General features: G+C 46.2%; 1 protein-coding gene across 1 annotated transcript in view; it reads right to left on the reverse strand.

Annotated features, from left to right (window-relative positions):
• Positions 1-11,204, reverse strand: part of LOC141130155 (tyrosine-protein phosphatase non-receptor type substrate 1-like) — a 31,494-nt gene extending 20,290 nt beyond the window's left edge. Inside the window, exons 1-2 of the mRNA XM_073618105.1 lie at positions 11,112-11,204; positions 914-1,225 (exon numbers count right to left, since the gene is read on the reverse strand). Of these exons, the coding sequence (XP_073474206.1) occupies positions 914-1,225; positions 11,112-11,148 (349 nt within the window). The 5' untranslated portion in view covers positions 11,149-11,204. The remainder of the gene's footprint in view (positions 1-913; positions 1,226-11,111) is intronic.
• Between the last annotated feature and the right edge of the window lie 12,938 nt (positions 11,205-24,142).

Raw genomic sequence — 24,142 nt, forward strand, 5'->3', positions numbered from 1 at the left:
CCCTCGAGTGCAGGAGAATACTATTGTACTGCATAAAGTTGATACCAGTGACACAAGCCCAAAGCCACTCCACACAAGCTTTTTGAGTTCAGTGCGACTCAAATGGGCCCCTTAGTGATCAAAGCTCTGTGCAGTGGTGTAACTAGAATCTTCAGGCCCCTGGACCCTTCACACTAAGCCCAGTAGCAGAATGCCAGAGCCGGTTGCAAGTGCAACCTTTGTGACCCTGGTAGTTAAGCCACTGGTGTCAGTTGTTTTTTTTTTTTTTTTTTTTTTTTGGTATTTCGTTTTTAATACTTTTTAATTATTATTTTTTTTTACAATCTTATCCTTTTTATAATTAAAAAAAAAAAATGTAGGCCCTTGCGTGAGATATCAGAGGTCCAAACAGACCTCTGCTGTTCCACCATTGAGACAGAGAAAGGAGATGAAAGACACAGCCCTCAATCTCCAGCTCTGCAGCCTCAGTTGCACAGAATGAATGAACAGGAAAGGCTCTGTACAGAGCTTCCTGCTCATTCACAAACTGGAATATAGTAAACACAGTTTACTATGTTTCAGTTATTAATGGATAGACTCAGTGACCGATACGGCTCACTGACTATTCATTCAGACAAGGAATGGGCCACTGAACGCCCGCGAGAGGGAGAGGAGGAGAAGTGGGCATATGTGCCCCAACCGCTCCTCCTATCAAGGTGTACAGGGGTGCCACACAGGCCCCCTGGAGCATAGGTCACAATTGCATCCCCTGTGACCCGTGAAGGCATGACCCTTGCTCTATGTGTTTTTTAATGACCACAAATAAACTCTTCTATAGGGACTCACCTGTTCCTTTGAACACCTATCATTTCCAACTCATTGTTTAACACAAACTATGAGTTGGGTATTTATTGTATGGTGGTTTAAACCTCACCTGTGACTGACATATATGTCTCATTCCCACTGTATGGATGAAGGTACTTGTCCCGCACTGAGCAAATGTAAAGTCCGGTGTCCTTAGGGGTGACAGAGGAGATGATGAGAGAGTTCTGGGTGATGGTCACTCGGGAGGGATTCTCCAGAGGACTCCTGAGTCCATTTATATACCTATGCCAGTATTGGTGCTCAATCTCTCCAGCCGTGACATTCCTGACATCACAGGACATCCGCGCAGTGTCACCGGCAGACAAGTTAATGAATGGAGGATCCTGGATTACCGTCAATGTGCCAACACCAGCGGAAAACACTGAATAACAGAGAAAAGCAGAAACACAATCAGGACTCATACATGAAATGTCTGACAGAAGTCTGTTTCTTTCTACCAACCAATTGTTTGTCTTCCGTAAAAATGTCCCAGTCTTCCCAGCAATATGGCCAATTTACAGGCTCACCATACTCCTGTCTAATCTTTTTTTTATTTTTATTTTAGGATTTGTCCTCTGTGGGAGTGACCAGGGGCGTTGCTAGGTGTACAAAAGATCTGGGGCTAGAGCCCATAGCAGCGTAGTAAAGAAAGTCATACCCTTGGGCGGGCATACGTATAATATACGTGTGTGTGTGTGGTCTCCCTGGAGACCCTTAAATCAGGGTCCCCAGAGAGCCTCCCCCTTAAATCAGAGTCCCCAGAGAGCCTACCCCGTAAATAAGGGTGTCCAGAGAGCCTACCCCTTAAATCAGGGACCCCAGAGAGCCTCCCCTCCCCTTGGGGACCCCTGCAGAGACTCGGAGCTATGGGCCCCAGATTCCGGGCTATAGCCCCAAAAGCCACCCCCTAGGGACGCTACTGGTAGTGACTCCTTAAAATTAGCTTTGCTTGACTGTAATCAGCCTGAGCTGAATTGATAGTTCTGTGTTCACTTGGCGTCCCCTAAACTCAGTGTTATTGATTGCTTTTGTCTGCTGCTGGGGTGTTTCTCTAGCAATCATGCAAGAAGGTTCAGTTATGAGTGGGTTATGAATATTTATGTGTCCCTGGCCACCCACTAGGAGCTTTTTTTTTTAAATTGGTGCAGGCTGCGAGGGGACATGAATATTTGAGTGTAAATTTGTGAGCTTTTTGCTTCCCCCAGGTTCCTGCCTGGAAAAAGATATCTTCTAGAAGTCTCATCCTGCTAGACTTGCTGTTGAGGAAGGGCACTTATTAATTCATGAGACAAGACCTGAGTCTGGGTTCTAGTGTCACAGTGCTTTTCGGGTGGTGGTTACACAGAAAGAGTGGAGCCATTACTGGGAAGAAGCATCAGGTAGGAACTTCTGCTGGAGGTGCCTGACCAGCTGGAATTGGGTTTTGAGCCTCACAGGTAGGGATGAGCTTCGTGTTCGAGTCGAACCCATGTTCGACTCGAACATCGGCTGTTCGATCGTTCGTCGAATTGCGAACGATATGGGCCGTTCGCGCCAAATTCGTGTGGCGCGTCACGGCCCATAATTCACTGCGGCATCGCAGTGCATTGCTTGCTGATGATTGGCCAAGCATGCACTATGACCCGCATGCTTGGCCAATCACAGCGCCACCTTAACAGAGAGCCATAATTGGCCAAAGCCAAGGAGGCTTTGGCCAATTATGGCTCAGGGGATTTAGTACACGCCCCACACTATATAAGGCCGCCTACACGGCGGCCCTGTGCAGTGTGTTCCGGTGTGCTTAGAGAGAGAGAGAGACAGTGTAATTTCATTTGAGTTAGCTAGATTAGGCAGGACAGTCAGTCAGTTAGCTGCACTTAAAGTGTATTGTGTATATATATGCATCCCAGGTGTTGCATATATATATATATATATACACTGTATTCAGTTTAGCTAGATCCGTTCCTGTTATCTTCTAGACTATTTACATTTAGTGCAGTGCGTCCTGCTCACAGTGTTCAGCTAGATCCGTTCCTGTTATCTTCTTACTGACAGGCAGGCTTGTCTTGTTACAGTATTTTAAAGAAAATTACTGGTGTTCTTTTGATCCTATTAGTACCACAGTCAGGCAGCTAGACTATTTACAGTTAGTGGGGTGCGTCCTGCCCACAGTGTTCTGCTAAACCTACAAGTTAGTGGGGTGCGTCCTGCTCACAGTGTTCAGCTAAACCTACAAGTTAGTGGGGTGCGTCCACCTCACAGTGTTCAGCTAAACCTACAAGCTAGTGTGGTGCGTCCTGCTCACAGTGTTCAGCTAGATCCGTTTCTGTTATCTTCTTACTGACAGGCAGGCTTGTCTTGTTACAGTATTTTAAAGAAAATTGCTGGTGTTCTTTTGATCCTATTAGTACCACAGTCAGGCAGCTAGACTATTTACAGTTAGTGCAGTGCGTCCTGCTCACAGTGTTCTGCTAAACCTACAAGTTAGTGGGGTGCGTCCACCTCACAGTGTTCAGCTAAAGCTACCTGTAGAAGGTTGGTGGTGTTCTCATACTACAGGCAGGCAGTTGATTTTGCTAGCTGCAGTATCAGTACATATATATATATATATATATATATATATATATCCCAGCTTAGTGCAGCTACAGGCCATTAGTATGTCTGGAAGGCCAAGAAGGAGAGGCAGACAGTCACAAGCCAATAAGAGAGGGCAAGCAGGCTCTGTGTCTAGTGCTGGTCGTGGAGACGGTGCATCCTCATCAGCACGTGGCCATGGGACACGCTTGGCCTTTTTTTCGGCAGCTGGCCATGTTGAGCCGCAACATGCGGAAGACTTGGTCGAGTGGATGACCAAGCCGTCCTCATCCTCCTCATCCTCTCTCACCCATGCCCAGGGTACTTTGTCTGGCAAAGCAGCGGCCTCTTCCCTCGGCTCAATGTCATCAGTGACTCCTTCCCTAGCCCCACCATGTCCTCCTGAGGAGTCCCTCGAACTGTTTGACCACAGTGTTGGGTACATGCTCCAGGAGGATGCCCAGCGTTTGGAAGGCTCTGATGATGATACTGAGCTCGATGAAGGCAGTAACACGAGCACGGACAGAGGGGGTGCCCAAGAAGGACAGCAATCTGGCAGTCATGCTCCCCCTGCTGCAGCATACTGCCAGGTTTGCTCCAGTGATGAGGAGGGAGGGGATGATGAGGTCACTGACTCAACGTGGGTGCCTGATAGGAGAGGGGAGGAGGAGGAGGAGGAGGCGGCACATCACCAACTTGGCAGGATGCCCTCCAGGGGCCAGCCTAAGGGCAGCACATTGACTGCATCACACCCCAAAGCTCCACATGTGCAGGGCGCTGCAGTCTCTGCGCGTTATTCAAAAAGTTCTTTGGTGTGGGCCTTTTTTGAGACGAGTGCATCAGATCGCACCGCTGCTATTTGCAACATATGTCTCAAGCGTATCTCGCGTGGCCAAAACATCTCCCGCTTGGGTACCACATGCTTGACCAGACATATGTTGACCTGCCATGCAGTTCGTTGGCAAGCGTATCTAAAAGACCCACACCAAAGAACAAAGAGGACCTCTGCTTGCTCCTCATCAGCTGAGATTTCCAACCCCACTAGACCTTCAGTCCTCTCTGAGACCTGCACTGAGAGGAATGAAGGTGTAGAATTAGGTGTGTCACAGCCACGTACTTGTGGGCAATCTGATTTTGGTACACCGACGTCAGATTGTACCAGGCAAATTTCCCTGCCCCAGCTGCTGCACCGCCGAAAGAAGTTTGCTCCCAGCCATCCACATGCCCAGCGGTTGAATGCTAGCTTGGCAAAATTGCTAGCACTTCAACTGCTGCCTTTTCAGTTGGTAGACTCTGCCCCCTTCCGTGAGTTTGTGGAATGTGCAGTTCCTCAGTGGCAGGTACCCAAACGCCACTTTTTCTCACGGAAGGCGATTCCGGCTCTCTACCAGCATGTGGAAGGCAATGACCATGCCTCGCTGGACAGGGCGGTCAGCGGTAAGGTGCATATTACCACTGACTCATGGTCCAGCAGGCATGGACAGGGACGTTACCTAAGTTTCACGGCGCATTGGGTGACTCTGCTGGCAGCTGGGAAGGATGCAGGACAAGGTGCAGTAGTGTTGGAGGTTGTTCCGCCACCACGCCTCCAAAATGCTAATGATTGTGACACACCTCTCTCCTCCACCCCCTCCTCTACTTCTTCCTCCATGGCCTCTTCCTCGGAACCAGCGGTGCTCCGTAGTCGTTCAAGGGGCTACGCAAGTACGCAGGCCAAAAGATGCCATGCGGTGCTTGAGCTGGTGTGCTTGGGGGACAGGAGCCACACTGGGGCAGAGGTTCTGTCAGCTCTGCAGGGGCAGGTTCAGAGGTGGTTGACGCCACGCCAACTTAAGGCAGGAATGGTGGTTTGCGACAATGGCACCAACCTCCTCTCTGCCCTCCGACAGGGACAAATGACCCATGTGCCCTGTTTGGCTCACGTCCTTAACTTGGTGGTGCAGCGGTTCTTGGGCAGGTACCCGGGCTTACAGGATGTCCTGAGGCAGGCCAGGAAAGTCTGTGTGCATTTCCGCCGGTCATATAATGCCAGTGCTCGGCTGACGGACCTCCAAAAGGAGTTTAACCTGCCCAAGAACCGCCTAATCTGTGACATGCCCACCAGGTGGAACTCAACGTTGGCCATGCTGCAGCGGCTGCACACGCAGCAGAGGGCCATCAATGAGTACCTGTGCGACTATGGCACCAGGACAGGGTCAGGGGAGCTTGGTTTTTTTTCCCCACGCCAGTGGGCCATGATCAGGGATGCATGCACTGTCCTGTCACCATTTGAGGAGGCCACGAGGTTGGTGAGCAGTGACAGTGCATGCATCAGTGACACTGTCCCCCTTGTCCACCTGTTGGAGCACACGCTGCGTGGAATAATGGACAGGGCACTTGAGGCAGAACAGAGGCAGGAAGAGGAGGACTTCCTTAGCTCTCAAGGCCCCCTTTGTCCAGACAGTGTTCCTGCGTGCCCGCCGATCACACAGGAAGAGGACGAGGAGGAAGAGGAGGAGGAGGAGGAAGATTGTGTCAGTATGGAGGTGGAGCCTGGCACTCAGCATCAGCAGCAGTCTTTAAGGGATCAGTCCCAAGAAACACATGGACTTGTACGTGGCTGGGAGGAGGTGGCTGCGGACCATGTCGTCCTTAGTGACCCAGAGGACTCCGGACCGAATGCCTCAGCAAACCTACGCTGCATGGCCTCCCTGATCCTGCAAAGCCTGCGTAAGGATCCTCGTATTCGTGGTATCAAGGAGAAGGACCAATACTGGCTGGCAACCCTCCTTGATCCACGTTACAAGGGTAAGGTTGCGGACCTTATCTTGCCATCGCAGAGGGAGCAGAGGATGAAACATCTTCGGGAGGCCTTGCAGAAAGGTCTGTGCAACGCGTTCCCAGAGACTGGGAGGTTACAAACTCCTGTTTCTGGACAGCGTGTTGCTGAGGCTTCGGTCAGTCAAAGAAGGAGCGGTGGAGAAGGTGGCCGTCTGACCGATGCGTTCAGACAATTTTTTGGTCCGCAGCCCCAAGGTATGATCGGTTCCAGCAACCATCGCCAGCATCTGTTTTACATGGTGCAGGAATACCTAGGGGCAAGATCAGACTTGGACACCTTTCCCACCGAAAATCCTCTGGGTTACTGGGTCTTGAGGATGGATCACTGGCCAGAGCTTGCACAGTATGCAATTGAGCTACTGGCCTGTCCTGCATCCAGCGTTCTTTCGGAACGCACATTCAGTGCTGCTGGAGGCGTGGTAACCGATCACAGGGTGCGTCTGTCCACTGACTCGGTCGATCGACTGACCTTCATAAAAATGAATGAGTCTTGGATCACCACCAGCTACCAAGCACCTGATGCTGATGTAACTGAATAATTTTTTTTGAAATCTCCGATCCCTTCAAAGACTGCCTATGCTGATGCTGAGTGACTATTCCTGAGTAATTATCCTCTTCCTCCTCAATCATCACGCTGATAGCTTGTAAGAACATTTTTGGTTCTGGGCGCCACCACCAGTGCCTAAGGCACAATTTTTCAGCCCCTGTTTAACAGGGGCGTGTAATTACGATTTTTGATGTAATACTTTGCAGCAGGGCTCGTTCCTGCATTCCAACTAGAGTGTCTGTGAGGGGTTGCAATGTTGTGGCACCAGCACCAGTGCCTAAGGCCCAATTTTTCAGCCCTTGTTTAACAGGGGCGTGTAATTACAATTTTTCATGCAATACTTTGCAGCGGGGCTCGTTCCTGCATTCCAACTAGAGTGTCTGTGAGGGGTTGCAGTGTTGTGGCACCAGCACCAGTGCCTAAGGCCTAATTTTTCAGCTCCTGTTCAACAGGGGCATGTAATTACAATTCTTGATCTAATATTTCACAGCAGAGCCCTGTGAGGGCTTACAGTGTTGTGGCCACAGCAACACCTAAGGCCCAAATTTCTGCTGAGTATATAGGGCAGGACCCTACTTTCAAACAACTAACTTACAAACGACTCCTACTTGCAAACGGAAGGAGACAACAGGAAGTGAGAATAAATCTACCCCTAGGAAGGGAAATTCTCTCCTGTAAGAGTTAATATGGGAAAAACATTTCTCCTTTCCACTGATGCTTTCCAATCCATTGGGACAAAAAGTGAGGTGAAATCTTCTGAAGAGGAGGAAAGACAGCAAAACAAATGTCACAGGGGTGATAACCCTTCCCTATGTTTTCCAAAAAGCTTAAAAAAGATTTTTTGGCTGGAGCTAAACACGTTAAAAATGTACCCGTTCAAAATTACAAAGAGATTCTACTTAACAACAAACCTACAGCCTGTATACAGCTGTTCAGAGTATATAGGGCCTGGTGGCCCCACACCTTTCCTTATTTTAATTTGGGTGCGGGGTTCCCCTTAATATCCATACAAGACCCAAAGGGCCTGGTAATGGACTGGGGGGTACCCATGCCGTTTGTCTCACTGATTTTCATCCATATTGCCAGGACCCGACATTACATTAAACCCGCAAGCAGTTTTAAATGAGATTTTGTGCAGGGACTGTTCTAAACACGGGAAACACACGTCACTTTAGAGGCATACTATAGACACCCCCCAGGTACGATATTTAAAGGAATATTTCACTTTTTTTTTTTTTTTTACTTTAAGCATCATTAAAATCACTGCTCCCGAAAAAACGGCCGTTTTTAAAAGTTTTTATTGCATTGATACACGTTCCCTGGGGTAGGACCCGGGTCCCCAAACCCTTTTTAGGACAATACCATGCAAATTAGCCTTTAAAATGAGCACTTTTGATTTCGAACGTTCGAGTCCCATAGACGTCAATGGGGTTCTAACGTTCGTGCGAACTTTCGGTCCGTTCGCAGGTTCTGGTGCGAACCGAACCGGGGGGTGTTCGGCTCATCCCTACTCACAGGGAGTGTGGCGTCCCATGCAGGGATTCTGTGCTGCAAAATCCAAGGGTCTACAGGCTCCCCATAATATATCTTAGGGGAAGAAGGGTGAACACATTGAACTACAAATAAATTGAAAGACAACCCTATTTTCAGTATACAGTGTAGGAAATACAGAAAACTTAAAGTGACGCCACCGGGTCCCAATATGCATGTCTGTGGTTCCGCGCTTAATCCATACTGATCAGATTTTCTTTGGTTGCTTTCTCTTTGGGCTCTTTATACTCTATGCCTTGGCACCTATCTGGCTATCTTTGCTATGCTCTCTGGCCACCATGCATTGCTCCATAGGCATATTATAAGTTTTACTAAATTTCATGTTTTTATACATATTTTTGTATGAGATTATTACTTTTTAATACTATTAAACTTAAAAAAAAATGTAATTATTGTTTCAGAATCTGTGCCTTTAAAGTTCCACCATGAGGGGAAAACTATATTGCCCCTAAAGAGGAGATGCAGGGGGAAGCCGCCAAGGAGGAGGAGACGCTGGGGAAGCCGCCAAGGAGGAGGAGACGCAGGGGAAGCCGCCAAGGAGGAGGAGACGCAGGGGAAGCCGCAAAGGAGGAGGAGATGCAGGGGGAAGCCGCAAAGGAGGAGGAGATGCAGGGGTAAGCCGCCAAGGAGGAGGAGATGCAGAGGAAGCCGCCAAGGAGGAGGAGATGCAGAGGAATCCACCAAGGAGGTAGAGACGCAGGGGGAAGCCACCAAGGAGGATGAGACACAGGGGGAAGCTGCCAAGGAGGAGGAGACACAGGGGGAAGCTGCCAAGGAGGAGGAGATGCAGGGGGAAGCCGCAAATGAGGAGGAGATGCAGAGGAAGCTGCCAAGGAGGAGGAGATGCAGGGGAAGCCGCCAAGGAGGTGGAGACGCAGGGGGAAGCCACCAAGGAGGATGAGACACAGGGGGAAGCTGCCAAGGAGGAGGAGACGCAGGGGAACGCTGCAAAGGAGGAGGAGACGCAGGGGAAGCCGCCAAGGAGGAGGAGACGCAGGGAGAAGCTGCCAAGGAGGAGGAGACGCAGGGGGAAGCCGCAAAGAAGGAGGAGATGCAGGGGGAAGCCACCAAGGAGGAAGAGATGCAGGGGGAAGCCGCCAAGGAGGAGGAGATGCAGAGGAAGCCATCAAGGAGGAGGAGACGCAGGGGAAGCCGCCAAGGAGGTGGAGATGCAGGGGGAAGCCACCAAGGAGGATGAGACACAGGGGGAAGCTGACAAGGAGGGGGAGATGCTGGGGGAAGCTGCAAAGGAGGAGGAGATGCAGGGGAAGCTGCCAAGGAGGAGGAGATGCAGGGGGAAGCCGCAAAGGAGGAGGAGATGCAGGGGGAAGCCACCAAGGAGGAGGAGATGCAGAAGAAGCTGCCAAGGAGGAGGAGATGCAGGGGGAAGCCACCAAGGAGGTGGAGACGCAGGGGGAAGCCACCAAGGAGGATGAGACACAGGGGGAAGCTGCCAAGGAGGAGGAGACGCAGGGAAAGCTGCAAAGGAGGAGGATACGCAGGGGAAGCCGCAAAGGTGGAGGAGATGCAGGGGAAGCCACCAAGGAGGAGGAGACACAGGGGGGAAGCTGCCAAGGAGGAGGAGATGCAGGGGGAATCCTCCGAGGAGAAGGAGATGCAGGGGGAAGCCTCCAAGTAGGAGGAGATGCAGGGGGAAGCCGACAAGGAGGAGGAGAAGCAGGGGAAGCCCCCAAAGCTGTCTGTGACCTAGATGGGGTAAGTGTGGGGCTGGTGGGCGAGAAGCAGGGAGGGGGGGTGGGGGGGTTTGACTGGCTGGCCGACTGGCTTGCCGCCCCCCCCAAAAATGGAGCAGTAGCCAATTTATTTGACTGGGCTTGACCTAATGCAATGTGCCTCACATGCAAAAAAGTATGTTCTCCAAATGTGAATGTGGTTTGGTAAAAGCTAAAAAAAAAACCTGTTGATCCTGACAAAAATCATTTGGCGATTTGGTAATTTCCAGTGCTTTCTTATAGGGCGTACACACGGTCGGACTTTGTTCGGACATTCCGACAACAAAATCCATGGATTTTTTCCGACGGATGTTGGCTCAAACTTGTCTTGCATACACACGGTCACACAAAGTTGTCGGAAAATCCGATCGTTCTAAACGCGGTGACGTAAAACACGTACGTCGGGACTATAAATGGGGCAGTGGCCAATAGCTTTCAACTCTTTATTTATTCTGAGCATGCGTGGCACTTTGTCCGTCGGATTTGTGTACACACGATCGGAATTTCCGACAACGGATTTTGTTGTCGGAAAATTTTATATCCTGCTCTCAAACTTTGTGTGTCGGAAAATCCGATGGAAAATGTTCGATGGAGCCCACACACGGTCGGAATTTCCGACAACACGCTCCGATCGGACATTTTCCATCGGAAAATCCGACCGTGTGTACGGGCCATTACTGTCTTCACTATAACTGCAGAACCCTTCTAGGTTATAAAGAATAGAAGAGGGGTGGCGTTCTTTAGTTCTATCTTGTTTCTGTTGCCCTGATGAAGAAAGGGGAGTGAGCATCGTCACCCTAGAACAGGAATTTTGGTAATGGCTGAATCATGGGATATAAATCAAGGGGAAAAAAAGCCTAAAAACATGTAAGCTGCAATATGTTACATTTTTGGTTTTGGGTTTGATACACGGTGAGGTTGTGAAAAGAAACCTTTACTAATAAGTTATTGGCATGTTTTTAAAGACATCTTTGCGTGAAATAGAAAAAGATAACATATAATAATAATAATTAAAAAAAAATACTTCCTAACCCCATAGCCTGGACTGTGATGTCTGGACCTACCTGAGATCACCCCCAGGAGGAGGATTTTGGGCTCCATGCCGTTCTCCAGGTAGGTGAGTAGGTTTCTGATACAATGTGACTGATAACGCAAACCAAACTAAACTCTATATTACAAGACAGGAAACTGAACCTACTTCACAGCCACAAGAGCCACTGACCGGATATAACCTTTACCTTCCTGTATCTTTTATTCAGTTCTCTAATGCAGTTCAATCTTTCACTCAAGTTCACTGTCCCAGACACATTGTTCTATTATTATAATATACCTGTATATATACTTTATATACACTGGTCAAAAAAATCCAAGGAGCACTTTTTAACCACTTCAATACCGGGCACTGATAGGTGGCACTGATATGCAGCATTGATGGGCACTGATATGCAGCGTTGATGGTCACTGACAGGCGGCATTGATGGGTGGCACTGACATGTGGCACTGATGGACACTAATAGATGGCACTGGGCAGCACTGAAGATGAGGTACTGACAGGTATTACTGTTGGGCACTGATTAGCACTGTTATGGGCACTGACAGGCGGTCCTGATGGGCACTGACTGGCAGCTGATTGGCTGGTTCACATTGTGATCAGCTGTGATTGGTCACAGCTGATCACGTGGTAAGGATCCTTACCAGGATCGGAGATGTGGTGTGTCAGAGTGACACACACAGCACCTCTGATCGCTGCCCTGCACGCTGGCATGATATCCTGCTGATCGTCATATGCCGTCCAGTCAAGATAATTGATCTCCTGCCCAGGCGGGAAGTGGTTAATCAGAGTATATCATCAAGTCTGTGAAACTCATGGGATATTGATCGGGTCAGGTAAGTAGCAGAGGGGGGAGGGGTGTACACAGAGGTGGAGGGGTGTACCCTGAAGGGGCTGTTAATCAGTTTCAGCTGCTTTAGTGTTTATGAAATAACACCCGTGCACTAGATGGGCAACAATGAGACGACCTTCAAAACAGGAATGGTTTTACAGGCTGAGGCCACTGACATTTTTTCCTTACTCATCTTTTCTGACTTTTTTGCAATAGTTTTGCATTTGGCTAAGGTCAGTGTCACTACTGGTAGCATGAGGCCATACTTGGACCCTATAGAGGTTGCACAGGCAGTCCAACTCCTATAGGATGGCACATCAATATATGCCATTGCCAGAAGGTTTGCTGTGTCTCCCAACACAGTCTCAAGAGCATGGAGGAGATTCCAGGAGACAGGCAGTTACTCTAGGTGAGCTGGACAGGGCCGTAGAAGGTCCTTATCCCATCAGTAGGACCGGTGTCTGCTCCTTTGTGCAAATATGAGCACTGCTAGAGCTCTACAAAATGATCTCCAGCAGGACACTGGTGTGAATGTCTCTCACCAAACAATCTGAAACAGACTTCATGAGGATGGCCTGAGGGCCCGACATCTTCTAGTGGAACATGTGCTCACTGCCCGGCACTGTGGAGCTCGATTGGCATTTGAACATTAGAATTGTCAGGTCCGCCACAGGCTCCCCGTGCTTTTCACAGATGAGAGCAGGTTCATCCTGAGCACATGTGACAGACGTGAAAGGGTCTGGAGAAACCATGGAGAACATTATGCTGCTTGTAATATTGTTCAACATGATCAGTTTGGTGGTGGGTCAGCGATAGTCTGGGGAGACATAGCAATGGAGAGACACACAGACCTCTACAGGCTAGACAATGGCACCATGACTGCCATTAGGTATCAGGATGAAATCCTTGGACCCATTGTCAGACCCTACACTGGTGCAATGGGTTCTGGGTTCCTCCTGGTGCACGACAATGCCCAGCCTTATGTGGCGAGAGTATGCAGCCAGTTCCTAGAGGATGAAGGAATTGATACCATTGAATGGCCTCCCAAGCTCGTCTGACCTAAATCCAATAGAACACTTCTGGTCCATTATACTTCGGTCCATCCAACGCTGCTAGGTTGCCCCTCAGTCTGTTCAGGAGCTCAGTGATGCCCTGGTTCAGACACCCTAGATAGAACACCATCCGTTGTCTCATTAGGATGGATACAAGCACATGGGGGGTCATACAAACTACTGAGGACCATTTTGAGTTGCTGCAATGAAATTTCAGCAAAATGGACGATCCTGTTTTATATATATTTCACTTTGATTTTCAGGGTGTCTTTAAATTCAGCCCTCTGTAGGTTGATCACGATGTGGCATCCTTTCCTTCCTAACACATTACCCAGTCCATACCAGTACAGATATCCAGCATGGGATTTTTATCCATTGAGATCTGATGTGTTTTCAAAGTGCTCCTTTCATTTTTTTGAGCAGTGTGTATATATATATATATATATATATATATATATATATATATATATTTATTTAACCCCTTCCCTCCCGCCGAGCGTACGCAGATGTGCGTACTCGACTTTCCGGGGTTATACTGGGATGATGCCTGCCCGGGAGGCCCGGTGACCAATCGGCTGCCTCCGGCGGCTGGGGGCGGGCTGGAACGAAGCTGTGGGTGGCTTCGATCCAGCCTTCTAATTGTAAACGCGGAAGCGACGTCATGACGTCACTTCCCGTTTACTCGACTGCCAATGGCGCCGGTTTTAAAAAAATACACAGTATTCAGAATCGCCGTTTTCGGCGATCTGAATACTTTGAAGTACAAAGGAGGGATCGGGGGTCTTTTAGACCTCCGATCTCTCCATAAAGAGTACCTGTCACCATCTATTACTGTCACAAGGGATGTTTACATTCCTTGTGACTAGGGATGAGCCGAACACCCCCCGGTTCGGTTCGCACCAGAACTTGCGAACAGGCAAAAAATTTGTTCGAACACGCGAACACCGTTAAAGTCTTTGGGACAAGAACATGAATAATCAAAAGTGCTAATTTTAAAGGCTTATATGCAAGTTATTGTCATAAAAAGTGTTTGGGGACCCGGGTCCTGCCCCAGGGGACATGTATCAATGCAAAAAAAGTTTTAAAAACGTACGTTTTTTCGGGAGCAGTGATTTTAATAATGCTTAAAGTGAAACAATAAAAGTGTAATATTCCTTTAAATTTCATACCTGGGGGTGTCTATAGTATGCCTGTAAAGGGGCGCATGTTTCCCGTGTTTAGAACATTCTGACAGCAAAATGACATTTCAAAGGAAAAAAAGTCATTTAAAACTACTCGCGGCTATTAATGAATTGCCGGTCCGACAATACACATAGAAGTTCATTGAAAAAAATGGCATGGGAATTCCCCACAGGGGAACCCCGAACCAAAATTTAAAAAAAAAATGACGTGGGGGGTCCCCCTATATTCCATACCAGGCCCTTCAGGTCTGGTATGGATATTAAGAGGAACCCCGGCCAAAATAAAAAAAAATGGTGTGGGGTCCCCCTCAAAATCTATACCAGACCCTTCAGGTCTGGTATGGATTTTAAGGGGAACCCCGCATTAAAATTAAAAAAGAAAATGGCGTGGGGTCCCCCCAAAAATTCATACCAGACCCTTATCCAAGCACGCAACCTGGCAGGCCGCAGGAAAAGAGGGGGGATGAGAGAGCGCCCCCCTCCTGAACCGTACCAGGCCACATGCCCTCAACATTGGGAGGGTGCTTTGGGGTAGCTCCCCAAAACACCTTGTCCCCATGTTGATGGGTACAAGGGCCTCATCCCCACAACCCTTGCCCGATGGTTGTGGGGGTCTGCGGGTGGGGGGGCTTATCGGAATCTGGAAGCCCCCTTTAACAAGGGGACCCCCAGATCCCGGCCCTCCCCCTTGTGTGAAATGGTAAGGGGGTACAAAAGTACCCCTACCATTTCACAAAAAAACTGTCAAAATGTTAAAAATGACAAGAGACAGTTTTTGACAATTCCTTTATTTAAATGTATCTTCTTTCTTCTATCTTCTATCTTCTTTCGGTTTCTTCCTCCATCTTCTTCTTCTTCTGGTTCTTCTGGTTCTTCCTCCGGTGTTCTCATCCGGCATCTTCCTCCGTGGCGTCTTCTTCCCTTCTTCTCCTCGGGCCGCTCCGCATCCATGATGGCATGGAGGGAGGCTCCCGCTGTGTGACGCTTCTCCTCTTCTGACGGTTCTTAAATAACAGTGGGTGGGGCCACCTGGTGACCCCGCCCCCCTCTGACACACGGGGACTTGACGGGGACTTCCCTGTGGCATAACGTAACCCGCCCCCTTCTGACATCACAGGGAATGCCACAGGGAAGTCCCCGTCTAGTCCCCGTGCGTCAGAGGGGGCGGGGTCACCGGGTGGCTCCGCCCCCGTTATTTAAGAACCGTCAGAAGAGGAGAAGCGTCACACAGGGGGGAGGGCCGGGATCTGGGGGTCCCCTTGTTAAAGGGGGCTTCCAGATTCCGATAAGGCCCCCGCCCTCAGACCCCCACAACCGTTGGGCAAGGGTTGTGGGGATGAGGCCGTTGTCCCCATCAACATGGGGACAAGGTGTTTTGGGGGGGCTACCCCAAAGCACCCTCTCAATGTTGAGGGCATGTGGCCTGGTATGGTTCAGGAGGGGGGCCACTCTCTCGTCCCCTCCTCTTTTCCTGCGGCCTTCCAGGTTGCGTGCTCAGATAAGGGTCTGGTATGGATTTTTGGGGGGACCCCACGCCATTTTTTTTAAAATTTTGGTGCGGGGTTCCCCTTAAAATCCATACCAGACCTGAAGGGTCTGCTATAGATTTTGAAGGGGACCCCATGCCATTTTTTAAAAAAAATTTTGGCCAGGGTTCCCCTTAATATCCATACCAGACCTGAAGGGCCTGGTATAGAATTTAGGGGGACCCCCCACGTCATTTTTTTTTGTAATTTTGGTTCGGGGTTCCCCTGTGGGGAATTCCCATGCCGTTTTTATCAATTAACTTTTATGTGTATTGTCGAACCGGCAATGCATTAATAGCCGCGAATGGCTAACATGCTAAACATTGGAAACATGCGCCCCTTTACAGGCACACTATAGACACCCCCCAGGTACAAAATTTAAAGGAATATTACACTTTTATTGTTTCACTTTAAGCATTATTAAAATCACTGCTCCCGAAAAACGGCCGTTTTTAAAAAATTTTTTTGCATTGATCCATGTCCCCTGGGGCAGGACCCGGGTCCCCAAACACTTTTTATGACAATAACTTGCATATAAGCCTTTAAAATTAGCACTTTGATTTCTCCCATAGACTTTTAAAGGGTGTTCCGTGGCTTTCGAATTTGCCGTGAACACCTCAAATAGTTTGCTGTTCAGCGAACTTGCGAACAGCTGATGTTCGAGTCGAACATGAGTTTGACTCGAACTCGAAGCTCATCCCTACTTGTGACAGCAATAAAAGTGATCAAAAAAAATTTTTTTTAAACACAATTTATAAATATCAAAATAAATAAAATAAATAAGAAAAAAAAACATTTTTTTAAAGCGCCCCCGTCCCCACGAGCTCACGCAGCAAAGAAAACACATACGGAAGTCACACCCGCATATGTAAACGGTGTTCAAATCACACATGTGAGGTATCGCCGCGATCGTCAGAGCGAGAGCAATAATTCTAGCACTAGACCTCCTCTGTAACTCTAACCTGGTAACCGTAAAAAAAATTTAAAGCGTCGCCTATGGAAATTCTTAGGTACCGTAGTTTGTCACCATTCCACGAGTAACTGCAATTATAAAGCTTGACATGTTTGGTATCTATTTACTCGGCGTAACATCATCTTTCACATTATACAAAAAAATTGGGGTAACTTTACTGTTTGAATTTTTTAAAACTCATGAAAGTGTCCCTTTTCCAAAAATTTGCATTTAAAACACCACTGCACAAATACCGTGTGATATAAAATATTGCAACAATCTCCATTTTATTCTTTAGATTCTCTACTAAAAAATATATATAATGTTTGGGGGTTCTAAGTAATTTTCTAGCAAAAAATACGGATTTTAACTTGTAAACACCAAATTTCAAAAATAGGCTTAGTCATGAAAGGGATATATATATATATATATATATATATATATATATATATATATATATATATATATATATTCACACACACAATAGATAACAATGCAAACAGCATTACTAAAACATGACCAATAGAGGGAGTAAGAGTACTGGAACAAGATATATGAACGTGGATACATTGTATGACTGAAACTTTTCCAGGGGAAATATGTAGTGTAAAAGAGATGGCCAGACAATATATGACATAGGAGAAGGATACAATGAAAACGGGGTGCGAATAACAAACAAGAGGATAAAATAAATTATATACAGTATATTAAGGCCAATTGGAAAAAAAAAAACAAAACTAATATAAGCTAAAATTTGGATGAAGATAAAAAAAATTGCAATAAAATAGCTATTCAAAATAGGTATCCATAATAAATTAAGAATTCAGGATAATCAAGTGGAGATCAGGGAACCAGGGGGGCTAGAAAAGATATTCGCGTACCGTGTTGCCTCATTCAAAAAAACCTGTCACCAAAATAAATCATCACATTAGGATTTTTGTCTGTGATAATAAAAAAAAAGTTAAGCAAAAAATCATTTTTATAAATTATTAAAAATTAAAGTTACACCCAAGCACATAAAATCCCCCCCCTCTAAAAAAAAAAAAAAATCGACGCCCCCACCTGCACATATACACATGTATAGAAATAAACGCACACATCAGGGGCACGAATGTATGAGAATTTAATTTGCAATACACATGTTACATATCGCTGTGTACGCCAGAGTGAGAGCAATAATTCCGCCACCATACCTCCTCCATAACACTAAACCGATGACCTATAGGGGGGGCTTCTTATTATATGCCTATGGAAAATATGGGGTACTAAAGTTTGTTGCCATTTCACAGGTGCACACACAAAGGTTTGATATGTTGGCTATTTACTCATCCTTTATATTTTACCAAACAATTGGGTGATTTACTGAGTTTTATGTGCGCTAAAAATAACTTTATTACCTAAAACTGAAATGTTTTCTTTTCCTAGACCTTTGAGGAAATATTGTGTAACATAAAAAAATTAGAACTACCTCCGTTCCATTGTTTAGGGTGTCTGCATTCAGAACGTATATCGTGTTTTGGGGTTTTAGGCAATCTTCAGGCTAAAAAATGATTTGTTTAAACATGTGTGCAAAAAAAAAACCAAAACACAAAAATGGCTCTGGAAGCAAAAGGGTTAAACCTGTGGGAGATAATCTATCAAGTGTATAGATCTAGGAAGTCTACATTTTGCACACAGTATGGAAAATCTCTGTAGGAGAGACTACCTGGTATGACCTGTAAAATCCACACCCAAAACCTCCTGTAGACCTTCCATGCTTTCCAGAAAATGTCTAGGATCACTATGAACCTCCCTTCCCTGTTTTATCCGTGTTCTCCAAAACAACTTCCAAGAGCTCTAATAGATCATCCTGCATGGAGAAAACCACAGGGATAAGTCAGACAATAGACTGCAAACTCTGCTAAGCTGTTGTAGAAGGACGCTCTCTGATAGGTAGTGTATATATATATAGTATACTGTATGTCTATATGTATGTACAGGTGGTGGGAAGGGGTTAACAATTTAAAAAATAATACATTATATAGCACATATTTTAAATTATTTTAGCAAATATACTTTCTTCTTATCCTGCAAAGGTAAAGTCATAATGTGCTAGTAACATTGTTTATAAACATTGATCAGAGCGAAGATAGAGAGATACAAAGTAACATTGTTTATAAACATTGATCAGACGGGAGATAGAGAGATACAAAGTAACATTGTTTATAAACATTGATCAGACAGGAGATAGAGAGATACAAAGTAACATTGTTTATAAATATTGATCAGACAGGAGATAGAGAGATACAAAGTAACATTGTTTATAAACATTGATCAGACAGGAGATAGAGAGATACAAAGTACATAGGTGTGCGCAGGGGGTGTGCCAGGTGTGCGTGGGCACACCCTAATCACTCTGTGCGGTGCTGATTCCCCTTACTGCTGGGGCTTCCCCCTGCTGCAGGGGATGTTTCAGGATGGAGAGTAGGGGATGGGGCTAATCAATATATAATTTACCAGCCCCCTTTTTCTTACACTTACAAACTGTGTTTATTATGCTTCAGTTTGTGAATGAACAGGAGGCCGCTCAACACAGAGCACTTACTATTCATTCACTGTGCAGTGCAGCTGAGGCTGCAGAGAAAGGCGTGTGTGTTTGAGACTTTGGGGTGCACACCCTAATGCAATAGGCTGCGCACACCTATGACAAAGTAACATTGTTTATAAACATTGATCAGACGGGAGATAGAGAGATACAAAGTAACATTGTTTATAAACATTGATCAGACGGGAGATAGAGAGATACAAAGTAACATTGTTTATAAACATTGATCAGACGGGAGATAGAGAGATACAAAGTAAAATTGTTTATAAACATTGTCCATACGGGAGATAGAGAGATACAAAGTAACATTGTTTATAAACATTGATCAGACAGGAGATAGAGAGATACAAAGTAACATTGTTTATAAACATTGATCAGACGGGAGATAGAGAGATACAAAGTAACATTGTTTATAAACATTGATCAGACGGGAGATAGAGAGATACAAAGTAAAATTGTTTATAAACATTGTCCATACGGGAGATAGAGAGATACAAAGTAACATTGTTTATAAACATTGATCAGACAGGAGATAGAGAGATACAAAGTAACATCGCTGTTGTCAGTGGGAGTAATAGTGGCCCATCACTGGCGTCAGTGGAAGGAATAGTGGCCCATCATTGGCGTCAGTGGAAGCAATAGTGGCCCATCATTGGCGTCAGTGGAAGGAATAGTGGCCCATCATTGGCGTCAGTGGAAGGAATAGTGGCCCATGATTGGCTTCAGTGGAAGGAATAGTGGCCCATGATTGGCTTCAGTGGAAGGAATAGTGGCCCATCATTGGCGTCAGTGGAAGGAATAGTGGCCCATCATTGGTGTCAGTGGAAGGAATAGTGGCCCATCATTGGCGTCAGTGGAAGGAATAGTGGCCCATCATTGGCGTCAGTGGAGGGAATAGTGGCCCATCATTGGTGTCAATGAAAGGGATAGTGGCCCCTCATTGGCATCAGTGGAAGGAATAGTGGCCCATCATTGGCGTCAGTGGAAGGAATAGTGGCCCATCATTGGCGTCAGTGGAAGGAATAGTGGCCCATCATTGGCGTCAGTGAAAGGAATAGTGGCCCATCATTGGCGTCAGTGGAAGGAATAGTGGCCCATCATTGGCGTCAGTGGAAGGAATAGTGGCCCATCATTGGCGTCAGTGGAAGGAATAGTGGCCCATCATTGGTGTCAGTGAAAGGGATAGTGGCCCCTCATTGGCATCAGTGGAAGGAATAGTGGCCCATCATTGGCGTCAGTGGAAGGAATAGTGGCCCATCATTGGCATCAGTGGAAGGAATAGTGGCCCATCATTGGCGTCAGTGGAAGGAATAGTGGCCCATCATTGGTGTCAGTGAAAGGGATAGTGGCCCCTCATTGGTTTCAGTGGAAGGAATAGTGGCCCATCATTGGTGTCATTGGAAGGGATGGTGCCCCATTATTGGTGTTGGTCTCATCAAATAATAACAAAATAATGAAGGAAAAGTCCAGCAACAAAACAGTCTAAAAAAGATCCACATATATTCTTTTGATGGAACCATCAGATGTATACCGGTGTTAGAAATCCATCACTTTTCACCGTCTGTATCTCCACAATGAAGATCTTGGCATGGAGTGTGAGAAGAAGACGGGGCACTGAAGTATGTGATGATGACTCACATGGGAACGAGGTGAGAATGGCCTGGAGGAGCTCAACTGAATAACATTATTATAAGCGCCCAATGAATAACGGGATTATAAGGACACACCACCAGTACAACTACAAGATCCAGCGTGGAGCTGCTCGAGGAGACAATTAAAAACTTTTAGCATGTGTGGTGGTAATAAGAAGTGAATTGTGCAGTGGGGACATTTAGTTATAAAGAAATGAGGGAAAAAAAGGTGCAGCTGGAGGACAACGAGGTCCAGAAGTCACCTGCTGAAATGTAACCACATTGCAAGTACTTATACCAGAGTCATTCCGGCAGCCTTGATCCGCGGATCGTTTTTCTCAGCCGGCAATTGGCTTTTTTTTAAAATAAAAGTGATCCAGGTGGCCTTAAAGCTGCCCGATCACTTTTACAAATTTTATAAATTCCCCGGAAGGCAAGTACAGTAGTTATAAAATAAATACATTTTTCAAAAATAATATATACACAACCAGGAATCATGTGACACTATTACCAAAAGTATTGGGACGGCTGCCTTTACACACACATGAATTTTAAAAACTTTTTTTTTTTTTTTTCTTACCCCGCAAAGGTAAAGTCATAATGTGCTAGTATGCACCACATACTAGCACATTATGTGAAACTTGCCTTAAAACAAAGTTCTTTCCTGCACCAAGATGTCAGCACTCCAGTGGCTCCCATCTTCACCTGTCTTGCTTCGGGGTTTGTGGACTGTGCCTCTGTGACTGGCCGGAGCCGCATTGACGTCACTCCCATGCATGCGCACGGGAACCGCTGATTACGGCAAAGGGCTCTGAAGGAATGGCCACCGGTGTCAACGGCTGCATGTAATGTAAATATCTCCTAAACGGTGCCTGTTTAGGAGGTATTTACACTACCTATATATAAAAGTTAGTGATTGAACTTTAATTCCACTTTAATAACATCCCAGTCTTAGTCCGTAGGGTTCAATATTGAGTAGGCTCCGCCCTTTGTAGCTATAACAGCTTCACCTCTTCTGGGAAGGCCGTCCACAAGGTTTAGGAGGGTGTCTATGGGAATGTTTGACCATTCTTCCAGAAGAGCATTTGTGAGGTCAGGCACTGATGTTGGATGAGAAGGCCTGTGTCAGAGTCTCCACTCTAATTTATCCCAAAGGTTTTCTATCGGGTTGAGGTCAGGACTCTGTGCAGACCAGTCAAGTTCCTCCACCCCAAACTCACTCATCCATGTCTTTATGGACCTTGTTTTGTGCACTGGTGTGCAGTCATGTTGGAACAGGAAGGGGCCGTCCCCAAACTGTTCCTACAAAGTTGGGAGCATGAAAATGTCCAAAATGACTTGGTATGCTGACGCCTTAAGAGTTCCCTTCACTGGAACTAAGGGGCCAAACCCAACCCCTGAAAAACAACCCCCCACACCATAATCCCCCCCCCCCTCCACCAAATGATTGGGACCAGTGCACAAAGCAAGGTCCATAAAGACATGGATGAGCGAGTTTGGGGTGGAGGAACTTGACTGGCCTGCACAGAGTCCTGACCTCAACCCGATAGAACACCTTTTGGGGTGAATTCGAGTGGAAACTGCGAGTCAGGCCTTCTCGTCCAACATCAGTGGCTGACCTCACAAATGCTCTTCTGGAAGAATGGTCAAACATTCCCATAGACACACTCCTAAACCTTGTGGACGGCCTTCCCAGAAGAGGTGAAGCTGTTATAGCTGCAAAGGGCGGAGCCAACTCCATATTGAACCCTACGGACTTATGCCCCGTACACACGGTCGGACATTGATCGGACATTCCGACAACAAAATCCTAGGATTTTTTCTGACGGATGTTGGCTCAAACTTGTCTTGCATACACACGGTCACACAAAGTTGTCGGAAAATCCGATCGTTCCGAACGCAGTGACGTAAAACACGTACGTCGGGACTATAAACAGGGCAGTGGCCAATAGCTTTCATCTCTTTATTTATTCTGAGCATGCGTGGCACTTTGTGCGTCGGATTTGTGTACACACGATCGGAATTTCCGACAACGGATTTTGTTGTCGGAAAATTTTATCTCCTGCTCTCAAACTTTGTGTGTCGGAAAATCCGATGGAAAATGTGTGATGGAGCCCACACACGGTCGGAATTTCCAACAGCATGCTCCGATCGGACATTTTCCATCGGAAAATCCGACCGTGTGTACGGGGCATAAGACTGGGATGGCATCAAAGTTCATGTGTGTGTAAAGGCAGGCGTCCCAATACTTTTGGTAATATAGTGTATGTACTCCCCCTTTTTTTAGACAGCTTATTTTAGCTGTTATAAAAATATAACACTTGTTCTGTGTATCTCTCCTTGTAGCGTCATATGATTCCCATTTTATCAGTCTGTGTAAATATTATCTTTGAACGCTGTGTTTATTATTTTATTTTAAGTTTCGGCAGACACATTCTAGACCTTATTGTCCTCCAGGCGCTGCGCCTGTGTGCATCAATTGTAACGAGGGCGCCACATCCTAATTTAAAAGAAGAAGAAGAAGAAGCAATAAAAAAAATTACTTTTAAGGCACCCAAGTAACTGAATGGTAAAAACAAATACCTTGTTTTATTTGTACACCAAACCACTTGAAGACCCGGCCTATTCAGACACTTTTTGGTTACGTTTAAAAATATGTATTTTTTGCTAGAAGAATGCTTAGACCCCCCAAACATTATACTGTGTATATATATATATTTTGTTTTTGTTTTTTGTTTTTTTAGCCAAAGCCCTAGAGAATAAATTGGTGGTTGTTGCAATGTTTTATGTCACACTGTATTTACGCAGCAATTTTTCAAATGCTATTTTTTTTTTTGGAGAAAATACACTTTAACCACTTCAGCTCCAGAAGGTTTAACGCCACCACCACCCCCCCCCCCCCCCCCATGACCAGGCCATTTTTTGTGATAGGGCACTGTACCCAAATATTATTGATGTCCTTTTCCTCCCACAAATAGAGATTTCTTTTGGTGGTATTTGATCACCTCTGCGGTTTTTATTTTTTGCGCTATAAACAAAAAAAGAGCGACAATTTTGAAAAAAAAAAAACTACATTTTTTACTTTCTGCTAAAAACATCCAATAAAACAAAATAAAAAAAATCTAATTTCTTCATCAATTTAGGCCAATATGTATTCTGCTACATGTTTTTGTTAAAAAAAAAAAAAAATCCCAATAAGCGTATATAAGTGGGTGTCTTTCAGCAGCCAACAGATCCCAGTAATCAGTTTCCATGTGATGCTGGCTGCTGGGAGGGTATTTAGGTC

The sequence above is a fragment of the Aquarana catesbeiana genome, linkage group LG02 (genome assembly GCF_042186555.1).
Source record: "Aquarana catesbeiana isolate 2022-GZ linkage group LG02, ASM4218655v1, whole genome shotgun sequence".
NCBI classification, from domain to species: domain Eukaryota; kingdom Metazoa; phylum Chordata; class Amphibia; order Anura; family Ranidae; genus Aquarana; species Aquarana catesbeiana.